Source organism: Dama dama, chromosome 14 (assembly GCF_033118175.1).
Source record: "Dama dama isolate Ldn47 chromosome 14, ASM3311817v1, whole genome shotgun sequence".
In the NCBI taxonomy this organism is placed as follows: Eukaryota; Metazoa; Chordata; class Mammalia; order Artiodactyla; family Cervidae; genus Dama; species Dama dama.
Window position 1 is genome coordinate 72,065,639 of NC_083694.1, and position 16,024 is coordinate 72,081,662.

General features: G+C 41.2%; 1 protein-coding gene across 1 annotated transcript in view; it reads left to right on the top strand.

Moving 5' to 3' along the window:
* Positions 1-16,024, top strand: part of CRB1 (crumbs cell polarity complex component 1) — a 161,629-nt gene that overhangs the window by 8,968 nt on the left and 136,637 nt on the right. The window contains exon 2 of the mRNA XM_061159812.1: positions 4,318-4,899. Coding sequence (XP_061015795.1) covers positions 4,318-4,899 — 582 coding nt within the window. The remainder of the gene's footprint in view (positions 1-4,317; positions 4,900-16,024) is intronic.

Below are 16,024 nucleotides of genomic sequence, written 5' to 3' on the forward strand. Positions count from 1 at the left end.
GTGATGCTATCAGTTCAGTTCAGTCCTCAGTCGTGTCCAATTCTTTGCGACCCCATGAATCGCAGTACACCAGGCCTCCCTGTCCATCACCAACTCCCGGAGTCTACTCAAACTCATGTCCGTCGAGTCGGTGATGCCATCCAGCCATCTCATCCTCTGTCGTCCCCTTCTCCTCCTGCCCCCAATCCCTCCCAGCAGCAGGGTCTTTTCCAATGAGTCAGCTCTTCGCATCAGGTGGCCAAAGGATTGGAGTTTCAGCTTCAGCATCAGTCCTTCCAATGATGCTATAGAAGATCTAAATAACACAGTTAGCAAACATGATCCAATTAGTTCTTACAGATTTTTCATATGGCAAAGAATAACTCACAATGGAAATTAGAAAACATTTTTAATATCATAAAAAGAAATTATGAGAAACACGGCAAAGCTGTGTTTTTAAAGAAAAAAAATTATCTTATTAATAAGAAGAAATCCAAAAAAGTAAATAGCAAGTTAAAAAGAAAGTAAAATTAAGGGGAAAAAAAAGGTAAAAGCAGAAATCTATAGGACAGAAAACCAAGAAAGCAAGATAGTACAGACAAACTCTACAATATCAATTATTTGAAAGATGAACACAATTCTTAATACATAGACAGGAAAGATCAGTTATAATAAAGAGCGCGTGAAGGAGAGTTTCGTTTTCTCCAGATTCCCATCAGCACTTGGTATCGTCAACCTTTGTCATTTAGTCGTTTGAGTGGGCGAGTTGCTATGCATGCACTCGGTCGTGTCCAGCTCTTTGAGACCCCGTGGACTGTACCCCGCCAGGCTCCTCTGTCCATGGAATCTTCCAGGCAAGAACACTGGAGTGGGTTGCTGTTTCCTTCTCCAGTGAGTCGCCATACTGTTTTAAGCCATACAGGCTTTCCTGATGGCCCAGATGGTGAAGAATCTGCATGCAGGGCAGGAGACCTGGGTTTGATCCCTGGGTGGAGAAGATCCCCTGGAGAAGGAAATGGCAACCCACTCCAGTATTCTTGCCTGGAGAATCCCATGGACAGAGGAGCCTGGCAGGGTCCACGGGGTTGCAAAGAATCAGACATGGCTGAGCAACTAACACTTTCACTAGGCTTTTCATGGGGTTTAGCAGGCAGCAAAAGTAAACACTTAGGTGGATATCACCATGGTTAAGTAGGCAACTCTACCCAGAAGTATCCTAACTTCTAAAGTAATGCAGGAAAAAGAAATGAACTTTGGAATCAGACAAACCAGAGGTTCAAATCCCCCTTCTCTATGACCACATACAAATAGCTCACTCCCTATAAAACTCAGTTTTCCATCTGTAAAATGCTTTACACAAATGCTGCTAGAAGTTTACTTTTAAAATTGCACTGTAAGGACCTAAGAGATAAATGCTAGTTTCCTTTGCTACATGTTTTTCTATACAAATGCTTCAATTCATGGCTTAAAGGAAAAGACTTCATTTTTAGGTTTTTTTTTTTTTTTTTTTGATGTGGACCATTTTTAAAGTCTTTATTGAATTTGTTACAATATTGATTCTGCTTTTTTTGTTTGTTTGTTTGTTTGTTTTTTGGCTGTGAGGCATGTGGGATCTCAGCTCCCTGACCAGGGATTGAACCCACGCCCTCTGCATCAGAGGGCTGTTTTAACCTCTGGACCACCAGGGAAGTCCCAAGATACTTGATTTTGTTGTGTTCCAATTAAACTTTATTTATAAGACAGATGGCAGGTCAGATTTGGCTCACAGGCTACAGTTTGCTAACTCTTGCTCTAGAGTTTACAATATACATCTTTAACTTATCAGGATATGCCTGTAAATACTATACCACTTCAAAGTATCTTTTAAGAACTATGCTACAGTTCACTTTCACTTTTTCTTCTCTTACTTTCCACTATTATTCCAAGATACTTGATTTCTGAAGGAAGGGGAAAACCATCATCATTACCACTAACAAAATGCAACAAAACAAAAGAAGATTGAAAACATAATTTCATCACATGCCTTTGACGGTGAGAGTTCAGAGAGCAAAGTTGCAATATTTATTTCTCTTTTTTGTTTGGACACAGGAACTCTAAGTAGTGCAAATGTTTGAACTTTTGAATATCTCTTCATTTTCCTCCCTATCCTCTGCCCTCTGCCCTCCTCTCAGGCCTCTGCCTTCTCATACTTTCATGCTTTTCATACGATTGGCAGAGCAATGCCAATACCTCTCATGCTTTTTCTTTTTTCTTCTGAAAATAATGCCATTCCTTCATTTGCATTCACTTAAAAAGACATCTCAGATATATGTATACTTATGGCAACCCACTCCAGTATTCTTGCCTGGAGAACCCCCTGGACAGAGGAGCCTGGCGGGCTACAGTCCACGGGGTCTCAGGAGTCGGACACCACTTAGTGACTACACCACCACCACCACCAGGGTTGAGTCACATTATTGTATAGCAAAAGCCAACACAACATTGCAAACCAACTGTCATCCATTAATAAAAATAAATTAAAAGGCATCTCAAGTACCTTTTCTCCCGTGAGGCTTTCTTGGTAGACTTGCCCTGGACCCAGCACCCTTCCCCCCACGTTGTGTTGGGACATTTCTCCACTCCGTTCCAGGAGGTATGCACTGAGCAGACACTATGTGACAGGTAATGTTACAAACCCAGAAAATACCAGAGACGAGGTCTTCCCCTTTCCTTAGCGGACTAGAATTGCAATGAGGAAAACAGAAAACAAACATATGCACAAAAAAATAAGAACACTTCACATATATATGAGAAAGTAAACCATTATAAAGGTTTAGAAAAGGGGTTCAGAGAAAGCTTTTCTGAGAAAGTGACATTGTAGCTAAGATATGAACAGCTAGAAGCCAGTCATACATTTGAAGATGTGATTGGAAAGCCAGTACTTGATAAAAACTATAGGAGAAGGATGATTAGTTGAGTTTTTCCATAGGGACTGGAAAAGGTCTGCTTTCAGATCACCCCTCCTGATAACACATAAGCATAGGTTAACCTTCTGTGCACAGGCGCTGGAGGGGAACTTTCAGCTGCCAGAAAGACTCCAAGGAAGACAACTGTGAAAACCCTCTCTCATGTGATGAACCAGTCAATCATCATCTTTCCATCTTCCCTTCACACTCTTGGTGACCAGACCACATTAAAGAGAACCAATTCTTTTTCTGCAGGAAGAGATGTACCACTTTTACATACTTCTCAAAGTTTTCATGCTATTTTCTTCTGACTATAGTTGATTTATGTCTCCTAAGAGCAGACTATTCATTTCATAATTTTTAAAATTATAAGCCTAGACCATTACCCACTGTTATATTAGTGAGGAATATTGTGAGACAGGAAGTAAAAATAAGAGAATGGTGTACTAGATAAATCCATACACAGAAGACAGTGTTTTATTATCTGATGCAGTTGAATTGCCAAATCAAAAAGCTTCTCAGTATACATGATTAAGAAAATAACAGTGTTGTGATCATAATGTGATCATAATTTTTCAGGGAAAAATTATACACATATAGGTATCCAGTGAATTTGGAAAAGAATCACAGAAGTATTGCTTTCTTGCTGGTCATCATTCCAATTAGAATTTCAAAAATGTTTCCCTAGAACAGAGAAGCTTTCAGAAATTTGGAAGTCCATACACTTTACATCTGCTTCCTTCTGGTGGGACTTAACCTGTCATCTGTAAGATGCACATAATATTTGTTGCTGTGACAATTATAAATAATATATGTGAAACAGCTGACATGCTTGGTACACAGAGTAAACCTTCAACAAATAGTTGGTGTTTTATTTTAGTTTTATATTTTCATTCTTCTATGCTTTTTTTTTAGACCACACATGATGATTGTAATAAAGCAGTCATAAGCCAAAGTATTGTATTCATTCAAATGTTAGTTTCAGTTAGTATATTCAGAGACAATTTTGTATCTCATCTCCCAGGATACCCCCAAATCCTCCATGAGAGAATGTGGATTTCAAATTTTAGGGTTTATGGGACAATTTAACAATTCACCCTGTCCCTCAACAGCACTTCTACCTGAGAAAGGGAAATGCAAGAGAAGTAAAGAATCTGAAGCCAGTCATTTTTGTTTCTTGTTAGCAGCTACATGAAAAAAAAAGATGACTAATCATCATTATGACAGAACTCATTATTAGACATCATTTGACAAATTCATCGCTAGACTGCAGTCAACTTTGCATTCCATTTATGAGTTCGTGTGAGGTGCATGAAGAGCGGAAATAAGGACGTTCTTTAATTTTATCATCCACCATTTGTTTGCATGCTTCATCTGATGTTTTTCCTTGTAGGTTCCTTTTGCAATAAAAATGACACCAAGTGCGTGTCCGATTCTTGCCAAAGCAATTCTACGTGCAAGGATTTCTCAAAAGACAAGAGTTGCCGTTGTTCAGACACAGCCGTTCACGCGGACAAAGACTGCGGGGAGGAGGAGGACCCCTGCCTCTCCAGCCCCTGTCCAGGACACGCCACGTGTGTTCGCGTCCCAGGGGAGAGGCGCTCTCTGTGCAGATGTCCTCCCGGGCACAGCGGGGCCGGCTGCGACACCAGCGCTGGCCCCTGCGGGCCCCGCTCCTGCCTGCACGGGGGCGCCTGCCACCAGGACCCCGGGCCCCCCGTGTGCGTCTGCCCCGCTGGCTACACCGGAAGGTTCTGCGAGCTGGACCTCGACGAGTGCGCGTCCAGCCCCTGCCTGCACGGCGCTGTGTGCCGGGACGGAGGTGACGGCTACTTCTGCTTCTGTGTCCCGGGCTATCAAGGCCGGCGCTGCGACGTGGAAGTGGACGAGTGTGTGTCGGAGCCCTGCAGGAACGCGGCCACGTGCCTCAACGAGATCGGACGGTACACCTGCGTCTGCCCGCGCGGGTTCTCGGGTAAGTGGGGGTCCAGTCCTGGGCGAGGAACCTAGCCTTCTCCTTAATGTGATGGAAGCAGAAGTGACCTCGTATGGCCCATCCAACTTCTGAACATGGCCTTTATAGGAGTTCATCAACAGATGGGGGCCTCCTAAGCTACTCAAAATCCACCCAGCTTGAGCATTTGTCGCTGTGGCTATTTTAGATTCAGTCTAGATTCAGGGCTCCTGGGACCTGGGCTTCCAGGTCAAGGCAGTCCAGTCTCCCCATCAGAGCAGGCTCCCTTCGTCCCAGGGGGGTGGGCGGCCTGGTGGGAGCTGGCCACCGATGGACACAGGAACGTTGGTTCCTAGTGTCAAAGTGTGATAAATACACCAAGGATAGCAAGGTGGCCAGAGCATGGTGTTTGAGATAAGTCATGATTTTATTATTAAAGAAGCCACTTCTTGCTGAATCTCATGGAAACAGCAAATAATAACCCCATATATCTACTCACAAAGTTTCTGCTGATGTTGGTTTATTAACAGAGCAACAAGTAGCTCATTCATTATAAGGCTCCTGTGTACTCAGTCACTCAGACATGTCCAACTCTTTGCAACCCCATGGACTATATGCCACCGGGTTTCTCTGTCCATGGGATTTCCCAGGCAAGAATACTGGAGTAGGTTGCCATGCCTTCTCCAGGGGATCTTCCCCACCCAGGGATTGAACAGGTCTCCTGCATTGTAGGCAGATTCTTTATCATCTGAAACACCAGGGAAACACAAGAATATTGCAGTGGGTTACCATTCCCTTCTCCAGGGGATCTTCCCCACCCACGGATGAACCCGGGTCTCCACACAGCAGGTGAATTCTTTACCATCTGAGCCACCAAGTAACTATGATTATTTATTACCTCCATAGTAGTTTGTGTCTCTATTAAAGAACTCCCTATGTTCTGTCCTCTTCTTCAGATACCTGTGTTTTTGTCTCCTCTCACTAAAGTGTTATTTCTGAAATAACAGAAATCATCTTTCCTGTTTATTCTTCAATTCATCAATACTTTGGGAGTATTTATTATACCAAGTTCAGTTCAGTTCAATTCAGTCGCTCAGTCGTGTCCGACTCTTTGCGACCCCATGAATTGCAACACACCAGGCCTCCCTGTCCATCACCAACTCCCGGAGTTTACTCAAATTCATGTCCATTGAGTCGGTGATGCCATCCAGCCATCTCATCCTCTGTCGTCCCCTTCTCCTCCTCCCAGCATCAGGGTCTTTTCCAATGAGTCAACTCTTCGCATGAGGTGGCCAAAGTATTGGAGTTTCAGCTTCAGCATCAGTCCTTCCAATGAACACCCAGGACTGATCTCCTGGTCAAAAGCATCAATTTTTCGGTGCTCAGCTTTCTTCATAGTCCAACTCTCACATCCATACATGACCACTAGAAAAACCATAGCCTTGACCAGACAGATCTTTGTTGGCAAAGTAATGTCTCTGCTTTTTAATATGCTGTCTAGGTTGGTCATAACTTTCCTTCCAAGGAGTAAGCATCTTTTAATTTCATGGCTGCAGTCACCAGCTGCAGTGATTTTGGAGCCCCAAAAAATAAAGTCTGACACTGCTTCCACTGTCTCCCCATCTGTTTCCCATGAGGTGATGGGACCAGATGCCATGATCTTAGTGTTCTGAATGTTGAGCTTTAAGCCAACTTTTTCACTCTCATCTTTCACTTTCATCAAGAGGCTTTTTAGTTCCTCTTCATTTTCTGCCATAAGGGTGGTGTCATCTGCATATCTGAGGTTATTGTTATTTCTCCCAGCAATCTTGATTCCAGCTTGTGCTTCTTCCAGCCCAGCATTTCTCATGATGTACTCTGCACATAAGTTAAATAAGCAGGGTGACAATATACAGCCTTGATGTACTCCTTTTCCTATTTGGAACCAGTCTGTTGTTCCATGTCCAGTTCTAACTGTTGCTTCCTGACCTGCATACAGGTTTCTCAAGAGGCAGGTCAGGTGGTCTGGTATGCCCATCTCCTTTAGAATTTTCCACAGTTTATTGTGATTCACACAGTCAAAGGCTTTGGCATAGTCAATAAAGCAGAAGTAGATGTTTTTCTGGAACTCTCTTGCTTTTGATGATTCAGCAGATGTTGGCAAGTTGATCTCTGGTTCCTCTGCCTTTTCTAAAACCAATTCGAACATCTGGAATTTCACAGTTCACGTATTGCTGAAGCCTGGCTTGGAGAATTTTGAGCATTACTTTACTAGCGTGTGAGATGAGTGCAATTGTGCAGCAGTTTGAGCATTCTTTGGCATTGCCTTTCTTTGGGCCAAGTTAGTGAATTAAAAAGAGGAATACACAGCATAGTGAATCATGGTGACATAAATTGTCAGTGAATTGTTCTAATTAATTCTTCCTTATGTTTCTGGGTACTCTTCCTAGTAATGAAACTGGTGTAAATAGATATTAAACTAGATTTTATTTTCTCTATTACTTTATGCATACTTTGCAATGGTGGAACACATGTCACATGGAAAATTATTTTGTTCAATGTCTTTATATTATCTAATATGCTAAAAATTACAGGCATACTAAAGTAACTCATAAAACAGTACTACTACATGAAAAACCCTTTGTTCATATTCCATATTATCATGTCCATTCTTTTGAGTTATAGCGATTGAATTTCAATTATTAAAATTTTAAATTTTTTATTGAGGTAACTGACTTGTAACACTACATGTTTCATGCACACAGCATTATATTTCCACTTTTGTATACACTACAGTGTGCTCACCATCAAAATCAATTTTATTAATGTTTGAATAAAAACGAGAAGTACATTTTTATAGGACTGCTTTTGGGATTGCTTCCATTTATAAAGTTGCATTGGAAAACCACTATAGCTAATTAAGATAATACCTCCTGTTTCCTGTTCCAAGTACAATATCATGAATGGTGACTAAAAGGAAGAGACGTAAAGGCAAATGTTTCAGCCATATAAATTAGTTCTCTAAAATAGCCTGATAATTGCAAAAACATAGCTTGAAAAGTTATGTTTTACGGTGTATGTGGTTTTTTTTGTTTTTTTTTGTTTTTACTTTTACATTTTAATTGGATTGTAAGGTTTCATTTAAGAGGTCTAAATTTAGGCATAAAAGATGTCAAGGATGTATCCCAAATGTGAAATGCCTCTTGCGGTCTTTCCTCTGTGCATCTGTGTCCTCATCTCCTCTTCTTACGGGGACACCAGTCTGCTTGGAGTAGGGGCCACCTTAGCAGCCTCACCTTAGTGACAGGCTCTTAGTTCAAGTATTTGCAGTGGATCATTCTGAAATTGACGTCTTCCTTAGAATTAGCCCGATTGACCAATAAACGTTTTTCATGTTAGAAATGCCTGCAGTGTGAGATAAATAGAGCGATGAGAGGGCGGGGGGGATGCCAGTTGGATGCGTGATGAAGCGAAACAGTATAGGAAATATCTTCATTCATCAAGTGAAATGTATCTTTGATATAAAAATAATCTTTGGGGAAATAAGAAAAAGCACTGTAATAAATGTATTTATTGATTGTAAGATGTATCTCTTATTTCACAAAAATGTATGAAAAAATTTATTTTTTTATTCAAGAAAATGCCTTAGTATGTGGAGATTAGTTAGTACATGGAGACTAGTTAGAAAGCATTGAAGTTCCAGGCATAAGACATTAGGACCAGCCTGGATGAGGGACTAAGGGCAGGTAAGGGAAGAAGAGGTGTCCACGTCATTAGGAAGAAGACTTGCTGACATGATCACAGCCAGAATACTTTCAAACTTATTTTACCCACAAGAAACTTGAAATCTCTAATATAAAAACAAGAATGCATTAAATATTCAATTGCCATTTCCAGCTTAATGAATTTATAATCTGTTTCAGTGGTTCTCAAATTTTAGCGTGTCACAGACTCACCTGGAGAGTTTAATAAAATACAGTTTCCAGCTCAGCAGATCTGAGGTGAAGTCCAAGAGCATGCGTTTATAACAAGCTCCTACATGGTGCTGCTGCTGCTGCTGGTGTGGGGACCACACTTTGAGAGAACACGGATGTAAGCAATTAAATGGATTTTCACGTGACATCTTTGATTCTTATTTTACAAAGCCTGTTAGACAAGAATCAACCCAAAGTAGTTATACATGCATTTTGATATATTTATATTTTATTTTTTATACTTACATAGGGCTTCCCTCATGACTCAGATAGTAAAGAATTGGCCTGCAATGTGGGAGACCCAGGTTCGATCTCTGGGTTGGGGAGATCTCCTGGAGAAGGAAATGGCAACCCACCCCAGTATTCTTGCCTGGAGAATCCCATAGACTGAGGAGCCTGGTGGGCTATAGTCCATGGGGTTGCAAAGAGTTGGATGCACACACACACAGACACTTATATATTTATTTTTATATATAGTGCATATGTATGTGCATGTATATAGTTTCTTTTTTTTTTTTTTACTAGAAAAAGTTCCAGATAAATGATATGGGTAAAAATAAATATTTGTTGAATTCATTCAGTCATTAATGAATGACTTTAGAGTTTTTTTTTTAATTTGTGTTGAAATATAATTTGCACTGTTATGTTAGTTTCAGGTGTATAGCAAAGTGACCCATCTTTTGGATGGATCATTTTCAGATTCTTTTCCATTCATTATAGGTGCATAGAACATAGTGAATATAGTTCCCTGTTGTATATAGTAGGTCCCTGTTGTTTTACTCTTTTTATGTAGTTGTGAGTATCTGTTAATCCCAAACTTGTTGCAGAGTTCTGAACAGAGGACTGAAAAGGTTCAACTTGCATTTTAACAAAATCACTCTGCTCCTTGCGCTGAGGATGCACTGAAGGGAGAGGTTAGGGTAGAAAGAGAGTGCCCAGTGGAGGGTGATATAATAATCCAAGTAAACGGACTATTATTTGAGAGGAAGGAGTGAAAGAGAAGTGTCACATTTTAACACCACCACCTTTTTTCCTTTAAATTTTAGGGCAGAAATGAACCCTGAAGGGTCACGAATGATGCAAACAGGAGAGCGCGCCTTCCCTGGCCTGCCCTCTTCTGCCCTCTGGCGGGAAATCCAGGTTATTCGGCACGGGTCTCCCCTTCACGGTAGTTGCAGCCACAGGGACGCCTCCCTGAGAGGCTGGCAGATAAACCGTGTTAGCACGCAGCTTCTTTTCCTCGGCACACCTGAAACTTACTCTGCTTCTCCACATCTCATGATGTAGATGCTACTTAAAATCTCCTCTAAGACTATAAAACCTTCTTTATTTTTTTGATAATTCTTCATGTTCTTCTCTAAGCTTTTTCCAATAGTCCTCAAAAGGTAGCCAGCTCTGACACTGCCATAACAGTGGAGTTTATCAAAGGCATAATTTGCATTTCAATCAATGTGGAGATTCACACCTAGGCTTGATGTTCCATCTGTTCTTAATGTATTTTTGTTCAGGTAAATCATTTTGAAGCTATGGTGAATCAAATGTGTGACTGAAAATCACATGAAAATAATTCAGGGAACATAAAAGTATTATGTAAAATATCATCTTATTTCATGAGAAATATTATTTTTATTACCGTTACTGTTGAAAGTTTTTTTGTTGAAAGTGTAATACTATTTACAAAATTAAGACATGAAACTTAATGAACTTATGTCCATTACCAGGAATAATTTTCATAGATAGTCCATATTTATATAAATATATGAGACACCTGTTTAAAGAACACTTAAATATTGATTCTGTGAGCATCTACCTAGATACCTCAAATTTTACTCACCATATAATATTCCCATAAGAATTATCTTCCAAACCCCAAAGACAAATAATGTGTAACAGCCTAAAGAGAAATTCTGAATTTCACAGGCTGTATCTTTATTTTATCAAAGGAAAATGGGTGGTTTTCCTATATGCTCTTACTTATGAAATTGACCGATTTTTGGTGGGGTCATGCAAAGGCAGTTAAATACTGCTCAGGGCTTTGCTCGGGAACAGAACCATTTGAAGTAGTCTTCATGAAAAATGCAGTTTCTCACTGTTGACGAATGTTTGTTGAATGAGTGCACAAAGTGACAAATGCTATTTGCTCAGAAAATATTCATCACAGTTTTGCGAGGCTCTGGACACTGTGCCAGACCATGGAGACCTAAAGATGGCTAAGACAAAATTTATCCCTGACAAAATGCTCACAGCCTATTCAGGGAGAAATCATGTGAACAAAAATTACAGTCTCTCTCTGAACAGGGTGCCGGGGAAGCAGGAAGAAAGAAGCCACTCAGAGTCAGGGAACACTCTGGAGGAAAAGCGGTCCATGAGCAGAGCAGAACGCACCAGCTCCGGGATGCGGAGCTGAGACTTGGACTCTGGCTGCGTTTGTTGTTTGTGTGAGTAACAGCGAGCTGAGTGCGAGGCGGAGGACTGCGGCGGTGTTTCAGAAAGAGGTGGTGTCTCCCCCGCCGTGTTCGCTCTGATGGCTGGCCTGTGGTCCAGCCGGCAGGACGGGCGGCGTGCGCCATCCTCAGCGCCCTCCGGCTCCGGCTCTCCGCTTAGTGCCTTCCCAGCTGTGCGCGGGTGCGCGGGTCTGAGAGCGGAGGGCTGCCGGCACGCGGTGGGAGGAGTGGGAACAGGATTCCAGGCCCAGCTCTGACCTGCCCCGGTGCGTGATAATGATAAATAACAAGAGTTCTGGTTTCCATTTCCTCAATTTAACAAGTAAACATCATACTAGCACCTAATGTCGGGGTCTTGGTGAGAATGAAATGATTTAGTGACAATATTTTCATAACTATTTAAGGCTGTGTGTATGCTGGTTGTCACTATGTTAACATCTTCAATATTGCTACTGTTACCAAAACTGTTTACACAGCACTGACCCGTGCTTTTTGCAGGTATCATTTTCTCATATGTGAACTGCTTTCGGTTTGAATAGACTAGAACCATACTGAGGAATGGGTTAACTGAGGTCATTGTCCCAGGACTCTATGAGTTTAAACTGGAATACTATGATGTGTCTAGGCAAGAATTTAATTTCTGAAACTGCTATATAACAAAATAAAGGAATTAAGGATTTGTTAATATTATAACATTTCAAATACTCAGGAATAACAATTATCAAGAGAGATAATTGTTACAATTACAAGATTATCATTACAGAAGGCTAAAATGTATAATGTTGGCATCATTGATTACCCTTAAAGCCTTTGACTATGTGGGTCAGAAAAAATTCTGGAAAATTCTTAAAGAGATGGGAATACCAAACCAGCTTAACTGTCTCCTGAGAAACCTGTATGCAGGTCAAGAAGCAACAGTTAGAACCGAACATGGAACAATGGACTGGTTCAAAATTGGGAAAGGAATACATCAAGGCTGTATATTGTCACCCTGCTTACTTAACTTATATGCAGAGGACATCATGCAAAATGCTGGACTGGATGAAGCACAAGCTGGAATCAAGATTACCAGGAGAAATATCAATAACCTCAGATATGCAGATGATACCACCCTCATGGTGGAAAGTGAAGAGGAACTAAAGAGTCTCTTGATGAAAGTGAATGGAGAGTGAAAAAGCTGGCTTGAAACACAACATTCAGAAAACTAAGATCATGGCATCCAGTCCTATCACTTCATGGCAAATAGATGGGGAAACAATGGAAACAGTGACAGATTTTATTTTCTTGGACTCCAAAACAACTGTGAACTGTAACTGCAGCCATGAAATTAAAAGACACTTGCTCCTTGGAAGAAAAGCTGTGACAAGTCTAGGCAGCATATTAAAAAGCAGAGACATCACTTTGTGAACAAAGATCCATGTAGTCAGAACTATGGTTTTTCTAGTAGTTATTTGTACAGATGTGAAAGTTGGATCATTGAGAAGGCTGAGCGCCAAACAATTGATGTTTTTGAACTGTGGTGCTAGAGAAGACTCTTGAGAGTCCCTTGGACAGTAAGGAGATCAAACCAGTCAATCCTAAAGGAAATCAACCCTGAATATTCATTAGAAGGACTGATGCTAAAGCTGAAGCTCCAATACTTTGGCCACCTGATGGGAAGAGCCGACTCATTGGAAAAGACCCTGATGTTGGGAAAGATTGAGGACGGGAGGAGAAGGTGGTGACAGAGGATGAGATGGTTGGATGGTATCATGGACTCAATAGACATGAGTTTGAGCAACTCCAGGAGATGGTGAAGGACAGGGAAACCTGGCGTGCTGCAGTCTGTGGGGTCGCAGAGTTGGACATGACTTAACAACTGACAACAACAACAAATAACAATACATAATAAGAGTATGTAAGGAGTAAATATGATTAAAATAATAAAAGAATGCACCTATTTTCATGTTTTATCAGGGTTAAATTCATCACTGATATTGATGTTGGTTCTATATAAGGTAAGAATGAAAACCTCTGTAACTAAAATATAACAGTACACCAAGGCACTGTTGATTGTCCATGGTGATTTCTAGAAGTTAAAAATGTGAAGGTGGCACAGAGCGGTCTTGGAACTGATGAAACTTAATTGTCCTTCAGAGATGAGTCCTAAGCTTGTAAAATCTACTTTAAGCTAATGCTTTTTAAAAAGGTGTGTTAATACCTTTTGGTATCCTTAGAAAAGATATGTCTAAATGCAAAAGCCAGAAATCTTATTGGATAAAAATTCAAAGTGCTCCCATTGAAAATAAAAATCCCAGTTCTAATCTCTCATGTTTGTGTGTGGTAAGTTGCTTCTGTCTTGTCCAACTCTTTGCCATCCTATGGACTATAGCCCACCAGACTTCTCTGTCCATGGGATTCTCCAGGCAATAATACTGAAGTGGGTTACCATGCCCTCCTCCAGGGGATCTTCCTGACCCAGGGATTGAAGCTGTATCTCTTTATGTCTCCTGTGTTGGCAGGCAGGCTCTTTTCCACTAGCGCCACCTGGGAAGCCCCTAATCTCTCATAATGTCTTGCTAACCATTATTATGGTCTTGACACTTTTTTCCCCATTTATTTTTATTAGTTGGAGGCTAATTACTTTACAGTATTGTAGTGGTTTTTGCCATACATTGACATGAATTAGCCATGGATTTACATGTGTTCCCCATCCCGATCCCCCCTCCCACCTCCCTCTCCACCCGATCCCTCTGGGTCTTCCCAGTGCACCAGGCCCGAGCACTTGTCTCATGCATCCAACCTGGGCTGGTGATCTGTTTCACCCTAGATAATATACATGTTTCGACGCTTTTCTCTCAAAACATCCCACCCTCGCCTTCTCCCACAGAGTCCAAAAGTCTGTTCCGTACATCTGTGTCTCTTTTTCTGTTTTGCATATAGGGTTATTGTTACCATCTTTTTAAATTCTATATATATGTGTTAGTATACTATATTGGTCTTTATCTTTCTGGCTTACTTCACTCTGTATAATGGGCTCCAGTTTGACACTTTTAATCAGAGCAGGAAATCACGCAGACTCTTTTCATTGCTCCAGGAGGTTAAAAGATTGTAAGTGACATTAGAAACCCAGGCTTCTACCGTAAACCCATAGTTGTAATGGAAACTGTGCTCCGTACCTCTGCAGTGATACTGGCTGCAGATACGCTCTGAAGGCTGTTGTAACTGATGCACTATACATCAGCCCTTCAGAACCCAGGAATGGCATACATGATTCTTACTCAAGAGGAAATTGTTGTGCACAGAGCCCTGTTAGTTATTAAGTATATTAGGTGAGCAGCAGGTTTTACAAGGACAGCTATGTGCAGTCAAGGGGTGTGAGAGACGGTAGGCTCCAAGAGTGTCTATATCTTTTAGAAGCATTCCAACCATAGCTTCTGTAGCATTCCAAGACAACCATGCTTTTTCTTGAAAACAAGAAGAAATTATTTTAAAAAATTAACACGGGCAATGGTAAAATCAGATCTGTCTCTTATAGCGATCACTCCTAGAAATGTAAAGAGAGATTTGGAAGAGAGAAGCTGGCAGTCAGAAGGATGAGAGATGGTGAGCAGGATCTGGGCAAGTTTACAGAGATGCGGATGTCACCTTACATCCATTTCTAAGGGAAGAATGATGGGATTTGATGGCTAATTAGGGCATGGGAAATAGTGAGGCAGATCACAGTAATTCCTGGAAATCTGACTTGAGGGACCTGGATGTTAACCCCCTTCACCAGCAGGGGTGGGAGAGAGGGTGGATGGAGGGGTAGGGGGTCAGAGAGGGGGACAGAGGAGAGAGAGTTTGTATTTGGAATTGCTGAATGATGCCTGTGAGATAGTTGGCAGAGACATCCTGGAAATGGTTGGATTCAGAAGGGTGATCTGGCTCAAGTTACAGATCAAAATCGTAGAGTTTCTGAGAAGATGTTGAAGGGAAAAACTGCTTCCTGATTTCCCTGAGAATGGTCACCTGCTTATACCCCCACCCCCACAGTCTTTTCTCAAATGCAAGTAAGTAAAACATTTTAATTTTTTTCCAGTGCATCTTTAATTTGTTGGCCTTTGCTAGAACTTGGCGTCTTTTTGGATGAAAGCACTTTGCACAGAGCCCTTATTAAAGGGTTCCTTCCTCTCTCCTTGAGTCTTGGGGCCAAGAGGGAAGTTGACTTTCTCAGCCCACTGCTCCTGAAAGACTGTCGTGTAGTTCATGGCTCTCTTCTCTTCCCTGTAAGCTGTTCCTTTCCTAATCTTGACTCTGCCACTTCCTAGCTTTTTGATCTTGTATAAATTCTTAACTTCTCTGGGCTACAGTTTCATCCTTAATAAAATGGGCATTATAGTAATACCACATGGATAATTTTTTGACAAACAAAATCAGATCATGCACATGAAATGCTTAGCACAGTATCTGGTGTGAAATAAACTCAGTGAATGCCAGCTGTTTCCATTAATAATAGGCATGGATCTTTGTCTTCAAAGCAGTTGTGGGCTATAAGCAAGTAACAAATAAGTAAAATATAACAGTGGACGGTCTGTGGAACCCAGGAGGCTGGAAAGAGTAAGGAAAATGGGCCAGACTTCACTGAGGATGGGACATTTAACAGAAGCCTTAAAGGATGACTTCATCAGGTAGATAGGTGGGAAAGAACTTTCCAGAAGAGGGAGAGAGAGCAATGTGTCTAAACTTGAGTGAGGGTAGAGGGACCTAGTGGGTTTGAGAAAAAGCAAA